General features: G+C 42.2%; 1 protein-coding gene across 7 annotated transcripts in view; it reads right to left on the bottom strand.

Annotated features, from left to right (window-relative positions):
- Nucleotides 1-442: 442 nt before the first annotated feature.
- Nucleotides 443-23,406, bottom strand: part of FER (tyrosine-protein kinase Fer) — a 163,061-nt gene continuing 140,097 nt past the window's right edge. For 4 of the 7 annotated variants that reach the window (XM_065218187.1, XM_065218188.1, XM_065218189.1 and 1 more), the window contains 5 exons: nt 10,216-10,413; nt 9,977-10,153; nt 9,610-9,913; nt 2,070-2,198; nt 443-1,999 (listed from right to left, as the gene is read on the bottom strand). In XM_065218187.1, the coding sequence (XP_065074259.1) occupies nt 1,671-1,999; nt 2,070-2,198; nt 9,610-9,913; nt 9,977-10,153; nt 10,216-10,413 (1,137 nt within the window). In that variant the 3' untranslated portion in view covers nt 443-1,670. Of the gene's footprint in view, nt 2,000-2,069; nt 2,199-9,609; nt 9,914-9,976; nt 10,154-10,215; nt 10,414-22,353; nt 22,381-22,647; nt 22,841-23,406 lie in introns of those variants that run through there. The other 3 variants (XM_065218192.1, XM_065218194.1, XM_065218193.1) reach the window with 3 other exon arrangements.

Raw genomic sequence — 23,406 nt, 5'->3', positions numbered from 1 at the left:
CCAGTCCGTGAAATACCAACCTCCGTGTCTTCGGTATGTGGACTTGTCTCAGCATGTGCCGAATGTTCAGCACACTTTGTACTTTTATTGTGCACCACACAGCACCCAGCCCACCGTAGTCGACCGAATTATGCAGTGTGGACGATGGATGGTTCTCCCAGTAGCAGGTGCAATTCGCGGTTCATTCATCTTCTCCATGTTCTGTCTTCCATCTGCGCTCCACCGTAGAGGGTAAGTAACACTTTTTGTTCAAAAACACCAAGTTGGTCCTTCACGACCATAGTCGATGTCTCTTGACTATAGAGGAGACCGTAAGTCCGAAATACCGGTTTCATTAATCAAGAGTCTTAAACAACCATCGAACAGCTAAAAAATAAAGAAGTATAGGTTCTTGAAAAGGATGTGATACACTCATCTACTAGTTACCGTAGCCGTTTCGACGTTTTTTTATAAAATATTTTTTAGCGTACTATTTAATATTATGTAAATATTACAATTATATTTTGATTTTCAGAAGGATGCTTTTTTTTTCGATTTCAAAGTCCGTAACTTACCGTAAGGTTGTTGTTGTTGTTGTTGTTGTTGCAGTACAGAGTTCATATCTAGAGCAAAATGTGCTTCTCGTCGGAGCTAGCTACGCGATATACGTCAGCAGTATTTAGGTATAAGTAGATGATAGAGAGTATTATATTTAAATACGTGTGTGTGTCTGTGTTTGTATGTTGTATATAAACCGTTAAATACGCGCTTCCGGTTCCGGCGAGAATATTCCACCCCTCAAGGCTCAAGGATGGCAGTTAGTCGCAAATGGCAATGGAACATTCTCACGCAACGTCACACGGCTCTTGGAGAAACCTTTTTTTTTTATTATTATTATTTGTTGAGAGTTGATTTCTATGGTTGGACTTTTACTATGTTTGTTTTAAATATAAGATCCCCTATAAATAAGCTTGCATGTACAAAAAATTGTGAGCGTTTGCAAATTGAGCTGCACAACGAAGCCATTCTAGAATAAGCGTGTGATATTTGTGTTCGTTTCTAATATACTTTATCATTCCTAGATCAATTCAAATATAAACTGCGCTTAACAAGCTAACGTGTCTTAACTAATCGATAAAATCTTCGCACATCACAAAACATGTTCCCTTCAACTTTCAACTGCGCTCGTCGTCTTCGTCCGTCAACTCTATAAAGGTACACCGTTAAAAACAATCACTTTCTCGCTTGCCTTGGGATTTTTGGCCACATTCAGCACAGTCGTTCAATTCATTCTCCTAAACACCTAAACTTGTCCCTATAAACAAAACTCGGTTCTCTGTCTAGCTAGCAATCAAATCTCGATCCACTTGTTCGTTGTCCCGAATAATAAAAAAAAACATTTGCAGCAACTCAAAAGAAGTTAAAATTCAATAAATTAAAACAACGAGAATTTTTTGTTTAGAAAAAGCTCGGCAACGCAAGTCTACGGCTCGCATGATCCCTCAAGTCTTGGCAGCAAGCATTGCCACCGATGAGCAAAAGTACGCTTTGGGTCGTCGTCGTCGTTTTGTGGGCCTACTTCCACCGGCGGACCCGTCCGGTTTGCTGTTGTTGTTGTTGTTATTGCAAGAAAGACAACGTTGCGTTTGTTTCGACCGAGCCGCGTTTGACCGCGCTGTGATCCTTCTTCGCTAGTCCTTGGCACACATCATCAGGGCGTCCACCACGGTGTAGATCTCGTCAAAGTGCGGTCGATTCTCCGACTCGTAGGACCAACATTTGAGCATCAGTCGGTACATCTCCGGTGGGGTATTGTCCGGCGCTGGCATCCGGTAGCCCTCGTCGATCCGCTCACGGGCGCGGGAATTACTCAGGCCCGAGTAGGGCGTGTCCCCTCGGCTGAAGATCTCCCACACCAGAATGCCGTAGGACCACACGTCGCACATGGAGGTGTACTTGCCGAAGTTGAGTGCCTCCGGAGCGGTCCACTTGATGGGGATCTGCTTCATGCCACCGGACACTGAAAAGAAAATGGAGAGGGGTTTTATGGGGGGGATTCTAAAGTGGGGGTTGGGGAGGTGGCAAATTACCAATGTATTCTTCTTCCTCGCGGGACATTCCAAAGTCGGAGATTTTGACGATGTTTTCGCTGCCGATCAGACAGTTTCTCGCCGCCAGATCCCGGTGGATGCAGTTCTTCGACTCCAGGTAGCGCATTCCTGAAAAAAAAATGTGATTTACGGATTGCAGAAAATCTCAGTTGTACAAATTCTACTAATCATCAAGTAGTAGGAAGATTTCCACAGATAACTCTACTGTCACTGCTTTCGCACGGAACACGATGCCTCCGGTAAAATGCGTAACGGCAAATTGGCAATGTTTGAAAAATTATTGCTCAGCAATTTATTGATAGATTTGTCTATTGATACCGAATAAATTTTTAAAGTATGTGGTTTCAAATAATACCAATGGATTTGAAATTCGTCACTTAATGGCTGAGCTATGTTTCTTCAAACCTTGCAGGTTTGCCGTTACACATTTTACGGGAGGCATCGTGTTCGGAGTGTTAAAGAGATATTTCACTGTTTAGTTAATCCAAACGGACACTAGCGCCGCCAAGCGGTAGATTTATGCACTTAAAACGAATCTTACTCGAAGAGTGGACAATTTTTACTCATTCGTATGGAGCGCTGAGTGACATACGCTTTTAGTAATTTCTCGAAACAAATGAGTAAAAGTGACTCACTTTTTGAGTTAGTTTCGTTTTCAGTGTGCATTGAAACCCCAATCAGGGCTAACAAATGTAATTTTTGATTAACGATTTCATCATTTAGATCTGAACCTCTTCAGCCAGATTTGAAGACATTTGAAATCCCGTGAAGACTTGTCTTTTCCACATGCATTTTGAAGACATTTCATGTTTTGTGAAGACTTTTTTGAAGACATATAAAGACATTTCGACAGTGAGCATTCATAAGGGCGTATACGCGATGATCGATTCTCTTCATCGATTTTCTCTTTTGTTAATAACTCGTTAGATTTAACGTTTGTCGGTGCGTTTGCTGTTGCCTTTAATAGACAATACAACCTGTTACAACTCTACATTGAACAAATTCTACAAAATTGTTTCGTTTAGCTGTAGAAATGCAAAAAGAAAATCGATGAAGAGAATCGATCATCGCGTATACGCCCTTATGCATGCTCACTGTCGATTTGGAAATTGAAGTAGATTTTGGCTTCATATTTAAAGTAGCTTCTAGACAATATTTATTGAGAACAGGGGCGTAATCAAAATTTTTTTTTGAGTTCAAGTTATCATAGAACCCTAAAATGCTAAGAAGAGCAGTTACAGACCAAATAGCAACAACAATTTTCAACGCCACGCGCCAAAAGCACTGCTGCTGCTGATGATGATGATGATGATGACGACGGACCGGATACCATCAAGGCCCAAACGCAATGTGGGCGGAAGCGGAACGGAAACGGAAAGTTTGACAGTTGTCACAAATGACATCAAGATGCCTAACCGAAGTCGATTTGGTTGTGACTAGTTTTCAATCCGACATGTAGGCTTACTCAGATCTGGCTTTTCCGCTGCCGCTGCCGTTCCGCTTCCGCTGCCATTGCGCTTGGGCCTTCACATACGGCGATTTAATAAGTACCGTGTTACGTTTAGTTTAGTTTATGTTAGAACAGTTCAGTGCTAACATTTGAAAACGGCGCAAAAGCCATTTGTAAACAAATGGTTTGTGGGCCCTTTACTCGCTACCCGAAGAACGCCCACACAAACCAACAGCATCGTCAGGAAGGGGAAAATTTCCCCTACCCGATGTTGCTGTTGTGTCGCGTGGGTGTACTTCAAGTAGTGAGTAAAGGGCCCACAAACCATTTGTTTACAAATGGCTTTTGTGCCGTTTTCAAATGTTAGCACTGAGTTCATAGTTAAGGAAACTTTCCAACAAAAAACACATAGGGAAAAGATTCAGTGTAGGCCAAGAGGTGTAATTAAATGCTGCATGAGTGCATTGCTTGACAGCCACCGTACACCGCTAATTATTTTGCTGCTGAATATCATCCGTAACATTGGCTTCCGCTGAAAGCAAATGACAGGAGAAAGCAAGCAATCACGCAGACTGGCAAAAACGTTTGCTTGTTCCGTACCGTGCTCGGGTGTTTTCGTCTCGTGCGGGGAAACAATCGGTCGGTGGTCCCAAAAGCGGGCAAAGTGGAATCGAATTGGTACCTTGACCGTTCGCCGGACAGTGACAGGCAGAAAAAGTGACACCAACTTCGCACGGGCAGAGCCATATTGGGGCTACCTGATTGAGGTGCAGTACAGGCACGAGAACGATCAAAATCCGATCGGATTAGTTCGATCTATCGGAACTTACGGAGCGAACACGGGCGGAGCCGAGAGGTGATTCGGAAGTTTTCCCCATTGTTTTGCGAATTCACGGGATTGGCTCTAGCACACGCTCAAAGACACGCAGCGCATTGTCAGTGCGCAGGCTTAACACGCCACTTGAATTCCGAGAGAAACTAGCAACCAGAAAGCTCTTCTGATTTTCCTGCGCGCCGGAGAACGGTTTGCACAGGACGAGGATCGAGAGTCCGCGCGTGTGAGCAGAACAACGGCTTACGGCTGTGAGTGGGACAAGCATCGGGCACAACCGGGACAGAGCATCGTGCACTGACCAACCGGACGGAAGTGACGTGTGATTCACGGAAGGACGGCAAAGGCAAAAGCGTGTTGGCTACGAGTACCTACGTACACGGTCGAGACGAAGAACCGTGCGCACGTGATCCAAACGGGAAGCCAGCGGTAGAATCCAAGCTGGAACCCAGCAGTTCTCTGGTCGAGCCCATGCATCGAAGTCGATAGAGCCCCGTAGAGAACAATCCGCTCTCATGTGCAGCAGCAAGGTTACCCTCGGCAGCTTCAGCAGTAGATAGATGGGCCCATCGTGAGTAGAACTTTCATAAACGTAAAGTTAAGAGTACAAGGACGAAACAGACTAGAGAAGATGAACAGATAAGGAAGTGGTAGGAGGCAAGGAAGAAGGAATAGGGGAATGTGGGGTCAAGAGGAGGTGTGAATAAATAAGTTAAATGAAGTTCAATACCTCTTTATAATTTGTTTGGTGCAAAAGCCTTTTGTGTTCTAGTTTTGGGTATCCTAGGTAGTCACGCTCTATCGTCACTTGGGAAATCTGGAACAACCGTTCGGCGAGACCGGGTGGTATTCGATTTTGAAATCTGTGTTAGGGAAAGCGCTTTTTGCAGGTTGTTAACGTATTAGAATTTGCATTAAGTTTTGAAGCTATTTGTATTAAGTACAAGCTGATGACACAACTAGTGAGTAATCGCACGTGAGCGTGCACAAGCAATGATGCTGCATGGGCCTTAAATTGGAAACGAACCAAACAACGAAAACGTCATCGACAGCATCCGCTGACAACGCTTCCGACACACTATAGACCGGCATGCGAAGCAGAGAAACCGGCAGAGCAAAAGTTTGCTTGTCCTCGTCCGAATAGCACGCGAAACGGCGTGGTTTGTAGTGCCGTGTGAAAATTCGATTGTTCGAATTCCATTCGTTGTAAGTGCTGCTGTTGGAGATCGGAGTTATTTTTCTTCGTGGTGCGGATTGCCGTGGTCCGATAGCACGCAGGAAGTGCGTGGGGAAAAGCCGTTGTTCGGAAGACCGTCCGAGTGCGCAGTACCAGGTAACCTGCAATAGCCGTTTTCCAAGCAAACCGAAACTGCCGTGCTTTGGAAACTCATCTTCTCGAGAGTGGGTGTTAGGATTGCCACGCAGATCGAGCCGAAATGCGGATTAAACAGAGGGATTTGACGACTATGGAGAAGAAATTAGTCCAGGAAAATGATGATAATCAAATACCAAAATTAACACGGGGATTTCGATACAGCTTCGCGTCACACGATCGGCACACACCAGTGCACGGTTCTTGGAGGGAATTGCTCGAAATCGGTCGTCGACAACCGGCGAGAGAGCGAGGAACTACCCTACCTCTGGAATACACGGTAAAGTGACTACAGTTAAGATTTATGCGGTGCTGCAACTAACAATGTGTCAAACAATTACACAGATTGGGAATCGGGCACCTTGACAAGAGACACGTGATTGCGGGGCGGGTCGCTTTGTGTTTTGCAGGTTCGATTATCCCATCGATTCGGAGTGGCGCAGACGAAGGTTATTCGATCGACAGGGCACGTTTCGGCTTTGCAGCCATCTTTCGAGGGCAGTCTATGAAGCTGCACGTACGATGGTCAGGAACACCGTTGCCAAGCGGCTGACCAGAAAGCGAGTTTCTTAACAACCGCCAAGAGGCGGTCACTTCGAGGACGAAACGAAGTCGTGGCCCTTCGCGGGACTGACGCAGCATACGCAATCTGTCGGACCAATAGTTTCGAGTGACACCCAACGAAGCAGGCGGACACGACGGATGGGAAGTACCCAAGGGTTCGGCGTCTGATTGCTGCGATTCATCGAAAAGCGAGCGGCGGTAAGGGTGCACCCGGCCGGTAACAGTGAGTACTCACAAGAAGAGAAAATATGATTGGAAAGATAATAGGAGACACCAAGATGCCGTAAGAGCAGAATAGTAAGGTAGTAGAAAAGTAGGAGGAAGAACAACTCCAATGTAAGGGACCAATGGGGGGATTCAAAACATAAGTATAAAAATGCATTTGGAGTTCATTTTTGGATTTGTTGGAACCTTTGCCCTTTCGCTTTACCGTTACAGGAGCACTTGCAACAAGGGAAGGTGATAAGTTTGATCACCATTGCAACAGTTGGACATTTGTGTAATTTTCAATAGTCATCTATTGAAATTTTATAAAGTTTTCATTCTAGCAGATTCTTAGAAAAACTTCCAATCGATTGACTTGTTTAGAATTAAAATCCATCCGCTATTTACAGAGTTATAAGTGGTCAAAACCTAACCACTTTTCGTAACGCGGTCGATTTGGGTTTTTTTTTTAAATTGCACGCCCAATATGTTGCCGAAAGACGTAATCCTACGTCAAAAAATGCGACACACAAAAATGGTCGTCGAAAATTCTGTTTAATGTCGATTCTCTTCTGACTTTCATGAAGTAAAGTATGACATTATGATTATGTTTCAACATCATTACTTTATTGAACCTCTTCTCCATATCAGCCCACCCCTTTGACTTGACACTGCTCATTAGATTTTGGGCAATGATGGCAGGCATGGAAAATCATTTGCATTCATTTCGTGCATTCATTTACATTCATTTGCCTCTAACTTTTTTCTTCAACAGCATTCCGCAAAATGATGCAAAGAGCTTTTGTAGGTTTAGCCATTAGTTACAACAAGTCAAATCCGTATCTCTTATGTATGACGAAGCAGAGTGGACAGAAGCCACTACTGTTTTTCAGTGAATGTATTTTTCATTCACTGAAAAACAGTAAGAAGTTCTGCCCGCTTTAGTTCGTGATGCATAAGAGATACAGATTTGAGTTATGAGCAAAACTTGTAGTTAATAACAAAACCTACAAAAGCTGTATGCACCATTTTGCGGAATGCTGTTGGTGAAAAAAGTTAGAGGCAAATGAATGTAAATGAATGTATGAAATGAATGCAAATGATTTTCCATGCCTGAATGATGGAGCCTTGCTTCGACGGTTTCAACCACTCTTTCTTTAAATCCATTTAATTTTCCAACACCTTAGGGGTTTTGCGGAGTTTTGCCTTCATGATAGCCCAATATTTCTCAATTGGGCGAAGTTCCGGCGTGTTCGGAGGGTTGACCTCTTTAGGTACAAAACCAACATTGGCAAAGGTCCTCAGAATTACCCTGGAAGCATACCATAGAATTCGGTTGATGTTCTCCTCTGAACTAAAATGGAATTCCAGTCCGAAGTCAGAGCCTACTTCTGTCAGAGCCAGACTACTTCTTAAAATTCCCTTTAAGTTCGCATCTAAATTCTTCAGAAATTCTTATGATAATGCCACGAATTTCCAGAATCATGAATATCTTCTTCAAGCCCATGAACCATGATTTTTTTTAAGATCCATTATATTTGTTTTCAAATCTGGGATCTTGGAAAAATTTCAAGATCCGACATCTGAATCTTCGTTCCAGAATCCTGAAAATTGATTCAAGCTTGGATTATTCTTTTTTAATTCGGACCTATACCATAGAGGTAACTCTAAGACCAGAAGGTTCCAAAGAAACGTGCTCAACTTTTTGGCTTAGCTGTGGTACTATCTTCGGTCCCAAGCTAATCGATGCACCCCTCGGAACATAGGAAAATCCACGAACCCCTCATTTTATCTGTCAAACTTTCATAGCAAGTCAAAACAAACAGTGTGTAGTACTGGAATTTATACTAGAATGGGGTACGTTAGTCGATTTGCTTGGGACCAATAGGCTAGTCAAGTAGTGAGCCAATTTGAAATCGTTAGTTTCGTATTCATTGTTGCTAAGCCCGTAGTCCTATCAGTGAAAGGCTTTCAGTAGTTGGGCTGAGCTGTCAAGCTGAAAATTGGTTGAGGGATACACCGATTGTTTATTATCATCACAATCCTTTACTGCCCATAAAAGCATAACTATCCCATATGAATAGGACATCAAGCAAAGATGGGACAATTATGCTTATATGGGCAGTTTAGCAACAATCCAAATTGTTCATACATGAGCCCCTCGAAAATGAATCAGCACAGTCAGAAATGACGTTTGACTTCGATTTAGGTTGGGTACAGATCAACTAACAGGAGCCCAACTTAAACGTAGCCCACTTAAACATAGTCCAACGAGCTAAATTTGACTGTATTAGGGGTAGCATTCCCCCAGTATTTCTCATTTATGATTTTCAGATTATTAATGACATCAATTTAAAAAATATATACAGTCGAACAGTGGCTAAACCTGTGAAAGGCTTTCGTTAGTTGAGCTGGTTGAGCAGTGCTGTCAAGCTGACAAATGGTTGAGGGATACACCGATTATGTATTATCATCCAAATCGTATAGCAACTTTCCAAATTGTTCATCCATGAGCCCCTTGAAAAGGAATCAGCACTGTCAGAAATGACGTGTGACTTCGATTTAGGTGGGCTACAGCCCAACTAATGGGAGCCCAACGAGCGATATTCAACTGCATAAGCATTGGGGCCCCTTTTTTCGATCTCGTTGAGGACTGTTTCTCAAAAACACCTGGCTGTGAACTGTGATAGGGGTACGTCGAGGTCAAACCCTAGGAGATGACGTGGTCAAGTAGAGAGAAATTGTAGACCAAATTCAATCGCATGACATGTGATCCAAAGTCCGGCAAGTCTCCGATTGACACTCAAAATAATTAATCTCTAAATTCAAAACCAACCAATTAAAAAGGCCTCAACTCCATTTTGTAAACAAACCTTGTAAAACCATTTTCTCGCGAACCGAAACCTACATTCGCAAACCGAAAACACAATCGGGTAGATGAGAATTTCCCCTTCCCGATCATTTTGCCGGTTTGCATTGGCGGACTTGTTCGCGACAAAATGGCCTTACAAGGTTTGTTTATAAAATGGAGTCGAGGCCGTTTCAATTGTTGGTCCTGAATTGGAATCACAGCTGACGACGGCGAGGAGGGACCAACCTGCTGCCGCATCGCGGCACATGGCCATCAGTTGCTTCTGCGTCAGGGTCGCCGTATTCTTGCGCAGGAACATCAACAGCGAACCGCCCGAAACCAGCTCCATCACGATCATGATCGGTTGCTTCTGGACGCAGATCCCGATCAGCTTGACAATGTTCGGATGGTCGTACTGCTTGAGGATTCGGCCTTCCTGCAGGAACTTCCGTTTCTGCTCTTCCGGTAGCGTCATCCGGCAGGTTTTCACCGCGACCAGCGTATTCTTCGACGACTTGAGCTTGGCTTTGTACACGTCGCCGAAGTTGCCCTGGAGTGGAAATAGACAGTTAGCATAGGGCTATTATAGGATATTCAATTCAGCACTACTTACCCTTCCGATCTTATCTAACAGTATCACATCGTCATTGCTAAGCTCCCATCGTTCCCTTAATACTGGTTTGCGAAGGACTGCTCCGGAACGCCCCGTGACCGGTAGCTCCGACTGGTACTGGTGTAGGATCAACTCCTGTATACTGGGAAATGCTGGACCTTCGAAGCGGTAGTGGCCCTAGGGAAACACAACAGGCATCAATTATCGATGACACTGAACAAGATCAGACCAGAACTCACCTCGGCCGTCGTCTGCACGATGAAGTGCTTGTGTCCGTTCCAGCAGACACTGAGCACGGTTTGGCTCTCGTCGTTGCGGGTCGTCTCCCGTACCAGGAAGTCGCCTTCGTTGCGCAGCAATCGGACAACCTCCTCCCGGGGGAGCACCCCGTGGAACCATTCCTCTTCGTAGAGCGGCCGGTTCGTCGATAGGGTCATCTACAAATGTCGCGTGCCGAAAAGAGAAAAGAGCAAATCGGGTATGCGATGAGAAGTGAGCATGTCTGCCAATTACATTCTCGGAACGAATCGTGATCGAAAGGTTGCTTGCTCTAGCCTAGCTAAACATCTACGAGAATAGAGGGACAGAAGCGACATACGGAGACCAATATGCATGCACATACAGTAAAAAGCAAGTTCAGAAGCAGCTGATGAGCAGCAGAGGAATTGTGGAAAAGGTGTGTGTGTGCGTGTGGAGGAGTGCGGAGGAAGCGTTCTTTGCGGGTAAATAACGTCATCTGTCGTGTGCGAACGACGAAGGATGAGGCTATATTTACACTAGTGCCAATATGTATGTCCATTCGAATGCGTCTACATATCTACCTACTGCTACTGACTGTTGTATGCAATGAGACCTACGCAAAAAGAGGAAATCGTTGTTTGGCGTTATTTGAAGAGACCTACTTTTTCTTTAGACTCTTTGAGTAAGTTGGAAATAGCTTTCATCGAACTACGCTTAGTGGATTATAATAGTAGAACTAACTTGACCAATACTGGGATTGTCTGGCGATTTGCACACCTGCTAATTAATGGCAAATTCCGTCTCAATGTGCTTCCTTGGCACCGAAACCTGGCGTGCATTGCATGAATTAATAAATCATTGAACTTCTGTTGGTAGACAGATTATTTGGCTTTGATCGTTAGCGTTACAGTCGTAACTTGATATAGGGGAAATGGCTCTAATGTTGGCCTATGGATCTAAGATTGGGCCCATCGCTAAAAATCTGCTATTTATCAATTTTATCTAGATGAACGCGTCATTGGGACGGTACTAATGGAAATTTTTGGTCGCTCTTGAAAATTTAGTCGATTGCTGAATTTATGGATGGGCCCAAATTAGGGGCATTTAGGCCGACATTACATCCATTTCCCCTACTATTCGATGTTTGATGATACGATACGATTGAATGCATATTATAATGCCGGTGGAAACATAACTGTTCCACGGTTATGCCTCCAGCGGCTGCATATGTAGGTAGGCTAAGGTGGGGCAAGATGGGTCATCTACCTAATTTATTAATTTTATTGAGCTTAATGTAGCCCCAATGATGGTTTGAAAAAGCAAACCATCATTGGGGTTGCATTGAACCTGATGATTTTAACAATCGAATAAATTATAAATATATTAGATAACCCATCTTGCCCCACCTTACGCAGTCTAGGGGCCTCAGATAGCCTAGTCAGTAAAGGTACGGTATTACCAAACCGGAGACGACGAATTCGATGATAGGGACTACGGTGTAGGGCCATTAGGCCGAATTACTCATTAGGCCGAATTTTGAAAAGTAAAATATCGAACTTAGAGTGAATTTCGGGAGTTTTTTGGAGGCAATTCCTTAAGTGTTCTACACTGAATTCCGAGACTGTTATGGAACAAATTTCTAAGGAATACCAAACAGCATTATAAGATTATTGAGAGTAATCCTCAAAACAAAAACATTTTACAATAATCGAAAGGAAATCCTTGATACCAGTGATGGCATAATCATTAGCAAATTGATATTGTCCCGCTCTCATACGATATTGGAGCAAAGTATCATGCTTATTAAAAACAGAACTTAAGGGCAGTGCTGCAAAATCTCGACAATACACGGCGATATTCAAAATTCTGCTTTGGTCACTCATTTGAGCTAACAGTCATCGTCAAGGCAAACCATGTCAATTGTCAGTGACAATGCTGTCAGTGACGAACATGTGCAGTTTTTGTTGTTAGCTAAATTTGTAACGAAATTAAGTGACATGAGCAAAACAATTACATGGTGGAGCCGTTAAAGTGAACAAGCATCTACGATCTGAACTGCTTGGATAACAATAATGTGACACAGAATGCACGAAATTACAGTTTTTGTTACCAGGTGAATGTGTCATTGACGAAAAAATGAAAGAGATTTTGACGAAGGCTTTTTTGAGGATCGAGTCAATCAGTGACTATGTGAAACACAAAAGTATGTCAATGACAATGAAAAATATCAGCACTGCTTGAGGGGAGCACGGAGACCGATTCCTTCAGCGGGACAAGCAATAACACCCGAAGTTATTTGGAGCTGTCACATGCTCAAAAGCTGAAATATTTACTTACAGCTTCGGTACGTCACTTTCAGAATCCTTTACAATGACATCATCTCCAGAGCTAATCGACAATTGGGCTTTATTTTCAAAATTGCCGACGAGTTCCGTGACTCGCTATGCCTCAGGTCACTCTATTGCTCGCTTGTGCGATTCTTATTGGAGTCAAGTTTAGTTGTTTGGTGCCCTTTCCATGCTAGCTGGATCACTAGAATTGAATCCATTCAACGCAAGTTTGTGAGATATGCTCTTCGTTTCCTCAACTGGCGTGACCCAACAAACTTGCCACCGTACGAGGAGCGTTGCCATTGTTCCTTCCTCCGTTCTTAGTAAAAGTATCCGAGATATCAAATACTCGTTGAGTCACGAGATAATCTTGTCATGTACTCTCAATTTTGCTAGTGTTGAGGTTGCTGAGTCGACTGAGTCGTACGCCATGCACACAACCAGAAAAATCACGAAGGCTTCTTGTGCTTCTCTTTTGCTTTGTGTATCAAGTTGACCACGTAGTTGATGCAAGTCGACGCCGAGACATGCTTCCGGAAACCAAAGAACAGTTCAGGGATTATCAAACCTGTTCTTGTTCGCAGAGTTTATTAGCTTGATATCGATATTCTTCAGGGTAATTGTTGTCATGCTGTTAGGGAAGTTCCAGTTTTCTTTGGGATTGGCTTGATCTCGGTGTACCTCCACTGATCCGGGATTTCCTCAGAAACGAATAGTCGGGTGAGCATTTCGTGGATATTTCTTTGCATTTTCGGATTTAGTTGCTTTATCACGGCATACAACATTCCGTTTGGTCCTGCAGCAGAATGGTTCTTCCGTTGTCGAAGGACGGATAGTATTTCCCCTTCCTTGATGGCCATCTCGTATCCTTCGAGAAAACGTTCGGTGGACACTACAGGCAGTGGTGGGGGAATTTACGTATTCTCGGCAACCTAAGGAGCGACCATCTTTCTGTAGCCTTTTTCTGTAAGGAACGCACACATATGCAGTATTGGCTTGTTTGAAATCTTTTGCTGCTAGCTGCTCTAACAATTTCAGTCGAAAGAATTGTCAAAAACTGTTTTGAAACGCTTCTACAAAGCTCCAATCTTCTCTAGTGAGAGCGACTATTGCGGGCAACATCTTTTTATTTGAGCTGCGTGTTAAACAGCTGTGCTTTCATCGGCAACTCGAAATCAGCAGCATTTTGTAGTGCGTGTGTTTCTATACAAGAAAACCCTGCTAGATTGCTTTTTCTCATTGATAAAAATATAATCAAATTGAAGCTGAAAGCCTAAAGAATCGTTAGAATGCATTCCGCGAACTGTTTTCGTAAGAAAATCCAGTGAAATTAGCGTTTCAATTTGGGTTGCCGAAAAAAGTCTGTCATGCCGCAGCCGTCATTTCCCCTATCTCCTTGTATCTTCCTTGGAAGTAGTGGTTCATGAAGTTTACCCCCTCTTCGCGGGTGATTTCGACTGACTGTTTGTGATTTCCGATCGATCTTCTCGGTCAACTCCCTGCCATATCTCCGCTTGGTCTTCCTTACTTCTTTCTTGAACAGTGCCCTTTCCTTTTTCAGCCGGATGAAATTCGAGGTTGTCTTCTATCGGTTGTACCATAGAAGTAGTAACTCTAAGACTAGAAGGTCCAAAAATAACGTGCTCAACTTTTTGGCTCAGCTCTGGTACTCTCTTCGGTCCCAAGCTAATCGATTCACCCCTCGAAACATAGGAAAAACCACTAACCCTCATTTAATCTGTCAAACTTTCATAGCGAATCAAACCAAACATTACGTAGTACTAGAATTTCGACTAGAATGGGGTACGTTAATCGTTTGCTTGGGACCAATAGGCTAGTCAAATAGTGAGCCAATTTAAAATCGTTAGTTTCGTATTGATTGTTGGTTGTACTGCCTGAGAGCTTCTCGCTTGCTTGTGTACAGTTTTGCTATCTCATCCGTCCACCAGGTTTTGAGGAAGTTTGCTTTCATATTTTTGAAGCTGAACGACTCTTTTTCTACCGCTTCGTTGAACACTGTAACCATTTCTTCCGAGGAGTATAAGAACTGCGGTCGTATCGTATTTAGCTGCTTAATAAGGACTTCTTTGTTGATCCGTTTTATCGTTCTTTCTACCTTTGGGATTTCATTTCTGATTTCCAGATGAAAGCTAATGTGTACACTTCCGAGTTCTTCCTCGTTCACTGACCAGTCCGGGGGACACCAGTGTATCGTCAATAGCTGAGCTTCTGCTTCCAGGTGGGGAGATCATCGTTTAACAGAATACAGAATATTTGACTCCCCGATTAAATCGCATAAAGCTCGATTCAAAGTAAATCTGGACGCACGGTTTAATACACCACCGCGCCCCTGGTGGTTGGAACAAAAAACGTTTGACAGACATTTGTTGATGTTTCATTGACGAAGAAATTGGTGAAAAGTTTTTCTCGATTGATCGACGTATCCCGAAATTGCGGATCATGGAACTTGAGAAAAGAAAATTAATTGTGCACAAAAATCTAGAGAACCCTTCGTGGTTTGCCTAAAAAATAGCAAAAGTGTTAAAATTCCCAAAGTCAACGGTGAGTCTTGTAATCAAACGTTGCAAGGATACTCTGAAGGGCCACGCACATTAGATCCGTTGGCGTTGCGTTGACGTAAATTTGACAGTTAGATAATAGATTTAGCTGTCACTTTGCGCAAAGCGTCCAATCCGGATCTAATCTGCGTGGGCCTTGAGTGTGGATAGACCACAGCGCATCTATCATAAAAGTGGCACTAGGGACAAAGAGCTGACGAGAAAGGTGTTGAGGTACGTGAAAAGCAACCCAGGTATCTCCATACGTGGTTTGGCAAAGAAATACGATTCCAACTTTTCCACCAAGGATATAATTCTTTTTGTGCCAGTAAACATCCGAATCGCTCCCTGAAACAAAATTTAGTGACCAAAAAGCGAGCACGATTACTATACGAACGAGTTTTGACGAAATTTGATGGCTGTATTTTAATAGATGACGTAACATATGTCAAAATGGATTATAAACAAATCCACGGACGAAAATTTCACCTGGCAACTGGTCGTGGGGATGTCCCTTCCAGGTATAAATTTGTTTTTGCTGATAATTTTGCTCGGAAACTTATGATTTGGCAAGGAATCTGCAGTTGTTGCCTTAAAACCAAGATTTTCAACACATCTCACACAATGACGTCGAAGGTTTACATTATAAAGTGTCTGAAAAAGCGGATTTTACCCTTCATTCAGCAACACAAGACTAACGTTATGTTTTGGCCGGATCTAGCCAGCTGCCACTACTCTAAGGAGGTACTAGAATGGTATGCTGCAAACAATGTTAATTTCGTCGCCAAAGAGATTAATCCTCCGAATTGCCCTGAGTTCAGACCGATCGAAAAATATTGGGCAATTGTCAAGCGAAAACTTCGAGGATGGGGTAAAGAAATTACAAATGCACAACAAATGCGTTTAAAGTGGAATAAGTTCGCCGGTACAGTGTCACCAGCGACTGTGCAGATCATGATGGCATCGATTACAAGTGAAGTGCGGCAGTTCGTTCGAAACGGTGAAATGTAATAACTTGTTATATAGCGTTTGAAAGCTGAATAAATACCTATTTGTTTGACGTTTTGATAAACCGTGAATGCTGTTTATACTTGAATGCGTTCAAATTTATTTTGAATCGGGCTTTAGCAGTCTTCCGCGACTGCACGTAGAAATTCCTCCAGGAAATGTGGTGAGCGTTGAGATCTGCACCAAGTACCGACTCTCCATCCAATTCTTGAAGGAATGAAAAAAAGCTCGTCATCTCCTTTCTGCTCACGTCGCTCGAGCCCCTCGTTTGTGGTAAGTAGACTGAGAAAAGGTTTATCTGTTGAAACCCTCTTTTGATTTTTACTCCGATTGCTTCAAGTAAATGCACTCAACCTGAAATTCACGTCCTTCTTTAGCCAAATTTCCTGTAGGAACGCTCTATTTCTATGTTGTTCGAAGTCATGCATGTAGAGTTCTTCTCTTGTTTCCGTTTGTCTGATATTTTGTATAGTGTGTAGCATTATTTTTAGGTTTTTATAATCCATTGTTTGTTCCTGTTAGTCTATTCTGTTGCTCCGTGCTGTCTACCAAGTCCATGCTGACCTCAATCTCCAGGCTTATGCGGGATCTCAATTTCCTTCCGAGCTCGATTATAGGGGCCAACCAGTTCCTTCCATGACAGAACCGCACGAGATCCTTCCATATCTGTGCGATGAGCTTTTCCAGTTCCGTAGCTTTATGGAAGTTTCAGCCTCTGCCACGTTCTTTCGACCATCCTTGCCTTCTCGCTGTGACAACTTCACCCTGGTTTTTTCACTTCCTGCCTGTTTTCGAACCACCATCCTTCGTCAAGACTCCCCTCATCGATTCTGTTTTCATCCTGTCTCATTCTCCAATTTTCTCCGGATCTTCCACACCTTCTGCTCTTGACTGAGCCCTTTGAAATGGCCCCGGTGTTGATTCGTGTCCGGCCCATCCAAATCTGGAAATTCAGACTCATCCTCCAACAGTGCGAAGCAGTTCTGTAGTATCGGGAACTCCTTTTCCGCTTCTGCATACGGCACGCGATCTGTCAGCATTTTCTACAAAATCCTACTTCTTCTTCTGTGTTCAGGACAGTTCCTATCATTTTCTGGGTGGTCTTGTTGGCAATTTGTGCAGCGAGAGGGTTGTAGCATTCTACGGCTACAGCTCACTTCCTGCATTGTGCTCGTGCTGTGCATCTAGTCTTCGTGTGCCCGAATTTCCAACAAAGAGTACACTGCTTTACAGGGAAGCTGTAGAGGTCTGCACGAAAGTTGACTCCATACAGCTGGATCGAGTCAGGTGCCTCTCTCCCGTGCACGGTCACGTTAACGTTACTCGTGTCCACTAGCTTGCCTTCTCTGTCCTTTTTTTCTGATCCGCTCGGCCTTCTTAACTGGAACACTGGCGATGATAGACACACTCATCTCCTCCTCCGTGAAGTCTCGAGGCACATTGGAGATGAAGACCAACGTTTGTTTGTGGCCCTGCGGGATGAAGATCTTCAGGTTCTTTGGCTTCATATCGATTCTTTCCAGTTGTAAGAAGTCCACTACTGATTCCAGCTTGAACCGACATTTGATAAACCTTCGTAATTTCGCTACACCCCGCAAACCCGGCGTCGTTCAGGATTTTTCTGACTGCTGCTGGATGACTTGGGATGGGGTGCATCTATGGTTGCGTTGATTACCGCTCTTCCTGCTGCGGTATGTAAGCCTGACGGTTCCCGTCTTGCACCTCCTGTTGATGATGACCAGCCTTTCCACTTTGCGACCGGCTTGCGACCCTTTGGCTTACTTGCGGCATCTTTTCTTTCACATTCTTTCACCGTAGATTTTTGGTTTTTTACTAAAAATTAATTTCATTTTTTTCTTCCTTGAAACTATTTTCCTTTATTTAGAAACTAATGTAAAATTTCCTTCTTCGATCTTTTCCACTGGATACCACCCTTATCACATCGATCCTAGCTTCTGTATTGTACCGTGGCGGCCATGTTGGCTCTTCCACAGGAGAAATAGTTTTCAATTATAATTTGTTCAGCTCAACAAAAATACCACTTTACCAATGGGGTGTTTACACTTATGCTATTTCACTAGCAAAAAAGCTCACTAGCATAATGTAAACAGGACATCAGCGTCTACCAGCATGAGATTTCAGGAGCAACTGAAATTCGTGCTACTTGGCGAGTACACTAGCGCTAGCAAATCCGCACAGATGTAAACATCCCACAAAACGCACGGCGGTAACTGAAAATAGTTTTGCTCAGAACCACTCGATATAACACGGTATTTTTTACGATTTTAGCAAACCATGTTGATTTATAAAGTTCATGATGACTATCATTTTCCATAACCAATAATTATTACTTTCACAGTTACAAATTCTAGATAGAGCTGGAATTAGGGCGTAACAGCTCGTTGATTTCTATGAACTCAAGGTACGCCCACACAAACCAACATATCCATCGAATAGGGGAGGCCTCCCCTACTCGATGGTGATGTCGATTTGCCAAGGAAAGCCATGATTTTCGAGAAATCATCTAGAGAAGTCATTGTTTACAAAAACTGTCACGTCCTAATTCCAGCTTTATCTAGAATCGGTAGCTATCGTTAATCGCCCGTGTTCTCGCTTTTTTTCGTCACCTGGATCAACAATAGAAAAGGGCCCATCAGCATTTGTAAACAAACAGTATTATAATTATTGTTTATTGCAAATCAGAATATTGTCAAAGTGAAGTAGAATTGGGCTATCTTGGATCGATCTTTGGAAGATCGATCTTTTTCATCCCGATAACCAATTTTTCGGATAGATTCTTTGCCTGCGAAAAAATCGAAAACATCGATCTTTTCTTTCGATCATTTCGATCTCCAAAAAAATAGGTGTTACATTTTGTAAGTGTATTTACATCGAAAAAAACGATTTACTCTCACCCCAGACTGCGTCGTAAATTTCACTAACATAACGTCAAAATCAGCATGTTATTAGCTGGATTACAATGACGTCACTATTTGCGTTTCCGATATTTACGAATACAGCAACATTTGAAGGGCGCGCTTCCCTCATAAACGCGAACCATAAAATGACCTTACCGAAAATGGTTAAACATTGTTTATGATCCCTGCTAAACTTTAACAGAAATGGTTATGGAACTTTACAAGGACGTTTGTGTGAAACATTTTTAACCTGATATATTGTGGTTTTTTTGAAGTGGACCTTACAAATAATGGGTTGTTAAGAACCATTAGCATTCCAAATTTTTGTTTTCTGCATAAATTTTCGGAAAATAAATTATATTGGAACCTTTTTATTTATAATTTGATAACTTTAATGATAATGGTTAGTAGTCAGGGCATGGGTTTGTAATATCGATCTACTTTATGTGGAATACATCGCGCATTGGTTGCCTGTAAATTATGGACCTTACTGACTACCATAACCATTACCATTAAAGTTATCAAACCACAAGTTAAAAGGTTCTAACATAGTTCTTTTTCCGAATATGTATGAAGAAAACAAGAATTTAGAATAGTAAGGGTTCTTAACAACCCATTATTTGTAAGGTCCACTTCCAAAAACCATAATACATAAGGTTAAAACTTTATCACACAAACGTTCAAGTAAATTTCCATAACCATTTCAGTTAAAGTTTAGGAGGGATTATAAACAATTTTTAACCATTATCAGTAAGGTCAAGTTATGGTTCACGTTTCAAGAGAAAAGTATCTGTCATCAGCTGTCAACTACAGGGGGGAGGTGGTGTCAAATACGAACAATCGTCGACTACCTCGCATAACTGGTTCCAAACGTAAACAACCCATAAGAAACCTACAGGGTTTGTTTACGTTTGGAACCAATTTCATGCAAGAATGATCAGTAGGCTGATTTGACAGCACGCCCCCCCCCCCCTCCCCCAGGTCAACTAAGGCTGTGTTCCATTAAATGGTAATCAAATTTTGGTAAATTTTCACTTACATTTGACACTTCGAAAATAAATGATAATGTTCGAAAATCCTTCTGTTGTTGATCATCCGATTTTCGAGATGGTGTCAAAATTGATTCCTGGTCTGTCAGGAATAAGTCTGGTATAATAGCGGATTATTAAAAAAAATATATCTGTCAAATGTAAGTGAAAATTTACCAAATAGAACACAGCCTAATAACGAATTTCTTTTTGATTCAGTTCCAACCTGGATCGGGTATCAATATTGGGTCTGCTTGTTGCCTTTCAAACGTCAGTGTTAACGTTTGTTTTTGTAATCTGGCTCGGGTTGATGTTCGCACGGGTTGGAACTGGTTCCAACCTGGACAATGAACAAATTTGCTATAACACGTACACGGTTAGAAAAAAGTACCCAAAATTAAGTTCTTTTCACTCATCTCGGCACTATAGTGCAGGAACCCAAAAGTAGGTAAAGCGGGTCAAAGTAATTTTCATTTCCTTGTGTGCAGTTCGTATGGAATTTTCCACTGGCTTTTTAACCAAGAGTAAGTTAGTTGTACTCAACAGTAGGTAAATATGATTATACTCAACGTTGGGTTCCCACACTTTACTACCCCTGTTGGGTGGTTTTGCTCCTCCGTTTTTGACAACATTAGAAGGAGAAAAGGAGCCAAACTAGTCAAAAGTAGGTAAAAGTGAACTGGCCGTTGGGTACTTTTTTCTTACCGTGTACAAGATATGTGCGATGAATTTACCGGTTTAAATGCTACCTCTTTTTTCTTTTCACCCATGGCAGACATGAAGCGACTGCTGCCAGCCAATGGAAGTTTTGGTCGAGGTTTCGGTTGCGTTCGGGTGTAAAGTAAAAATCATGAAACTGAATCTCACCACAGTTTGGTGAGATTTGCAGCTGTTGAGTTTTGTTAGCTTGATATTTCGAGCTGCAATATCACCCGCAGTTATTTGCTAGTCGATTTTTGTCCTCGAAAATCAAGCGTTATCTTGTTCTATAGTGAGAAATAGAAATACTCAGAGGGAGAGATGGGCGGAGAGAATGATTTGAGACAAATGAACTGCCAAAATCTGAGCCAATCGAACATTCCCATTAGATTTTATCCGAGGGTTTCTTGTTCTTATTAGATTAAATTTAAGAGTATTGCAATCGAACAGAAATTCAATCACCTTTATGTTTCGTGCGCTTCTCAAATTCAACTAGTTGTTGGAATCAAAAAACAATATTCTAACTCTATTGATTAATTGATCTTAGTTGGTTAATTGTTGGCACCAAGAAATGTGCTAAATATTGCGATGCAATCAATTATTATTTTGCACGTAAATCGAATCAAAAATAAAAGTCATGTGAAATGCTGGCTTCTAGCAAGGGTTGCAAGATAATTTAGGTACAAATCCCTGCTGCCGAATTGTATTTTGTTTTCTTCGCCTGTCTCTCCCTCTGAGTAATTCTAGTGAGAAATGATTTTTTTTTTTAATATTTTCCCAACAGGTAACATTGAAAAAAAAAACCCAGATTCCATAGACAGAAATACAAGATCCAGGGTTAATAAAAATTCTCATGATTCTGAGACTTTGGTTGAGAACAAATTTCAATATTCAGGTCTTGGAAATCTGTTCAAGATTATGGGGCTTGACATTTCAGAAAAGTGTAACAATACTAAATGTGTCCTTGGAAACCTTGGAAATATCTGGACGTGTATTCCCAGACCCGACCCACAGGAGGAATTGAGAAACACTGGTCTAAAGAATATAATCGAGGATTATCATAACTATTCTCACGTATTAAAATGTAATAACAAAATTCCCTGGTTGTTATCAAGCAACTTGCCAAAAGTACTTTTTATATATTATAAGGTAGTCTTTTAATACTTTTAACTGATTTTTTTCAAGATCCATCCCACTGTGCCCCGTAACAAAAACGTCTTACAAAATTATACATCTGCAAATAAATGTGATGAAACTGTCAGTAACAGCAGTATTACCTATGATAATTGATCGGAGTAACCTGAGTATCCTGGGTCAGTCATTTGACGGTGATGAGAATGAACAAAATCATGACTTATTTTCAATGGGGGTTCATCATTCGGGGTCACTCAACTGATGAGTTGTGAATGGAAACAAAACGATCTTCACTCATGGAATGCTTGCAATCGCGCGTGTTTATGATGATGATTTTCCACTTGGAAAAGATGCGATGAGAGGAGCAACGGTCATAATCGTAGTTCATTCTTTTATTTTTTCTGATGACAAGGGAATATCGTTTTCGGGGCAAAACTTCAACTGCAGGCAGACGAGGCTTACCAACGATTTAGTAGCTTGGCTTATTTTCTGTTCAATTTCACCAACATTTTCGGTCAGTCAGCGTTGGCGCGAGCGAACGACGATCGTTAATGCAAAAAGAAAGGAAAATACAATGTTATTAACAGGTAGGTGACCAATCGGTTTGGCGCTCTTCAAAGCGAATTTTTCTTCGGTTTTACCCCAGTTCCGAACCCGAAACTCGAGAACAATTATTTATAACATTTTAGCGAAGTCGGTCCATTTCTAACATCAAAAACAAGCACTAGAAAGCGTTTTTTTCTCTCCTCATATTACCATCAGTATGGACATGATGCGTTTCTTCCTCACGGGGGCTTTCGGTTGGTAGTTGCTGTAGTGGCAGTCGGTATCATACGACGAGGTGGACGCCGTGGTGCTAATCTCTGTGGTGCTCATCTTTCAACTGTTACGATTTTGCGGGGGAAATCACAAATTACATCACTTTCAAAAATGCTCAACTAGCGTGGGATAATTGCTTTGCACTTGAACACACACACACACACACACATACACCCACCCACAGCGTCACATTAGCGACTGTCGTTTAAAGGAATTTTCACTGAAAATCGACTTCGACTGCGAGACGTAAGTAACTTGTAAACTGCGAGAATGTTCTCTTATGAAAATCAAGGTCGATTTGTAAAGGGAAACACGCGTATCCGAACCCCGAATTGAAAGAAGAAAAAACGCGTTGACGCTTTGTAAAACACTTACTCGGGGCTCGTGCTCGACCGGGAATGAAAGGAAAAACTGAAATCCAATATTTTAAGCCGGTGGTGCTGCGCGAGCGAGCGAAAATCTGTGCGGGAAAATTCGGGAGAGAACATTTCTGATCTGCACAGAAATTCAAAACAACCCAAAATTAAGTTCTTTTCACTCATCTCCCATGTTCCGTACGATAAGCCAAATTTGGGTAAACCGGCTCAAAGTAGTTTGCATTTAAGCACGGCAAAAAAAAAAATTACCCATCGCTAAGTTATTTTCAATTTTTTCTACCCAAAATTAAGTTCAATTAACTCAAATTTGGGTATATCG

The sequence above is a fragment of the Ochlerotatus camptorhynchus genome, unplaced genomic scaffold (assembly GCF_037179485.1).
Source record: "Ochlerotatus camptorhynchus isolate MF236.1 unplaced genomic scaffold, CSIRO-AGI_Acam_v1.1 ptg000084l, whole genome shotgun sequence".
Classification (NCBI taxonomy): Eukaryota; Metazoa; Arthropoda; class Insecta; order Diptera; family Culicidae; genus Ochlerotatus; species Ochlerotatus camptorhynchus.
The sequence above is the reverse complement of the archived record's forward strand: the minus strand, read 5'-3'. Positions and strand labels throughout refer to the sequence as shown.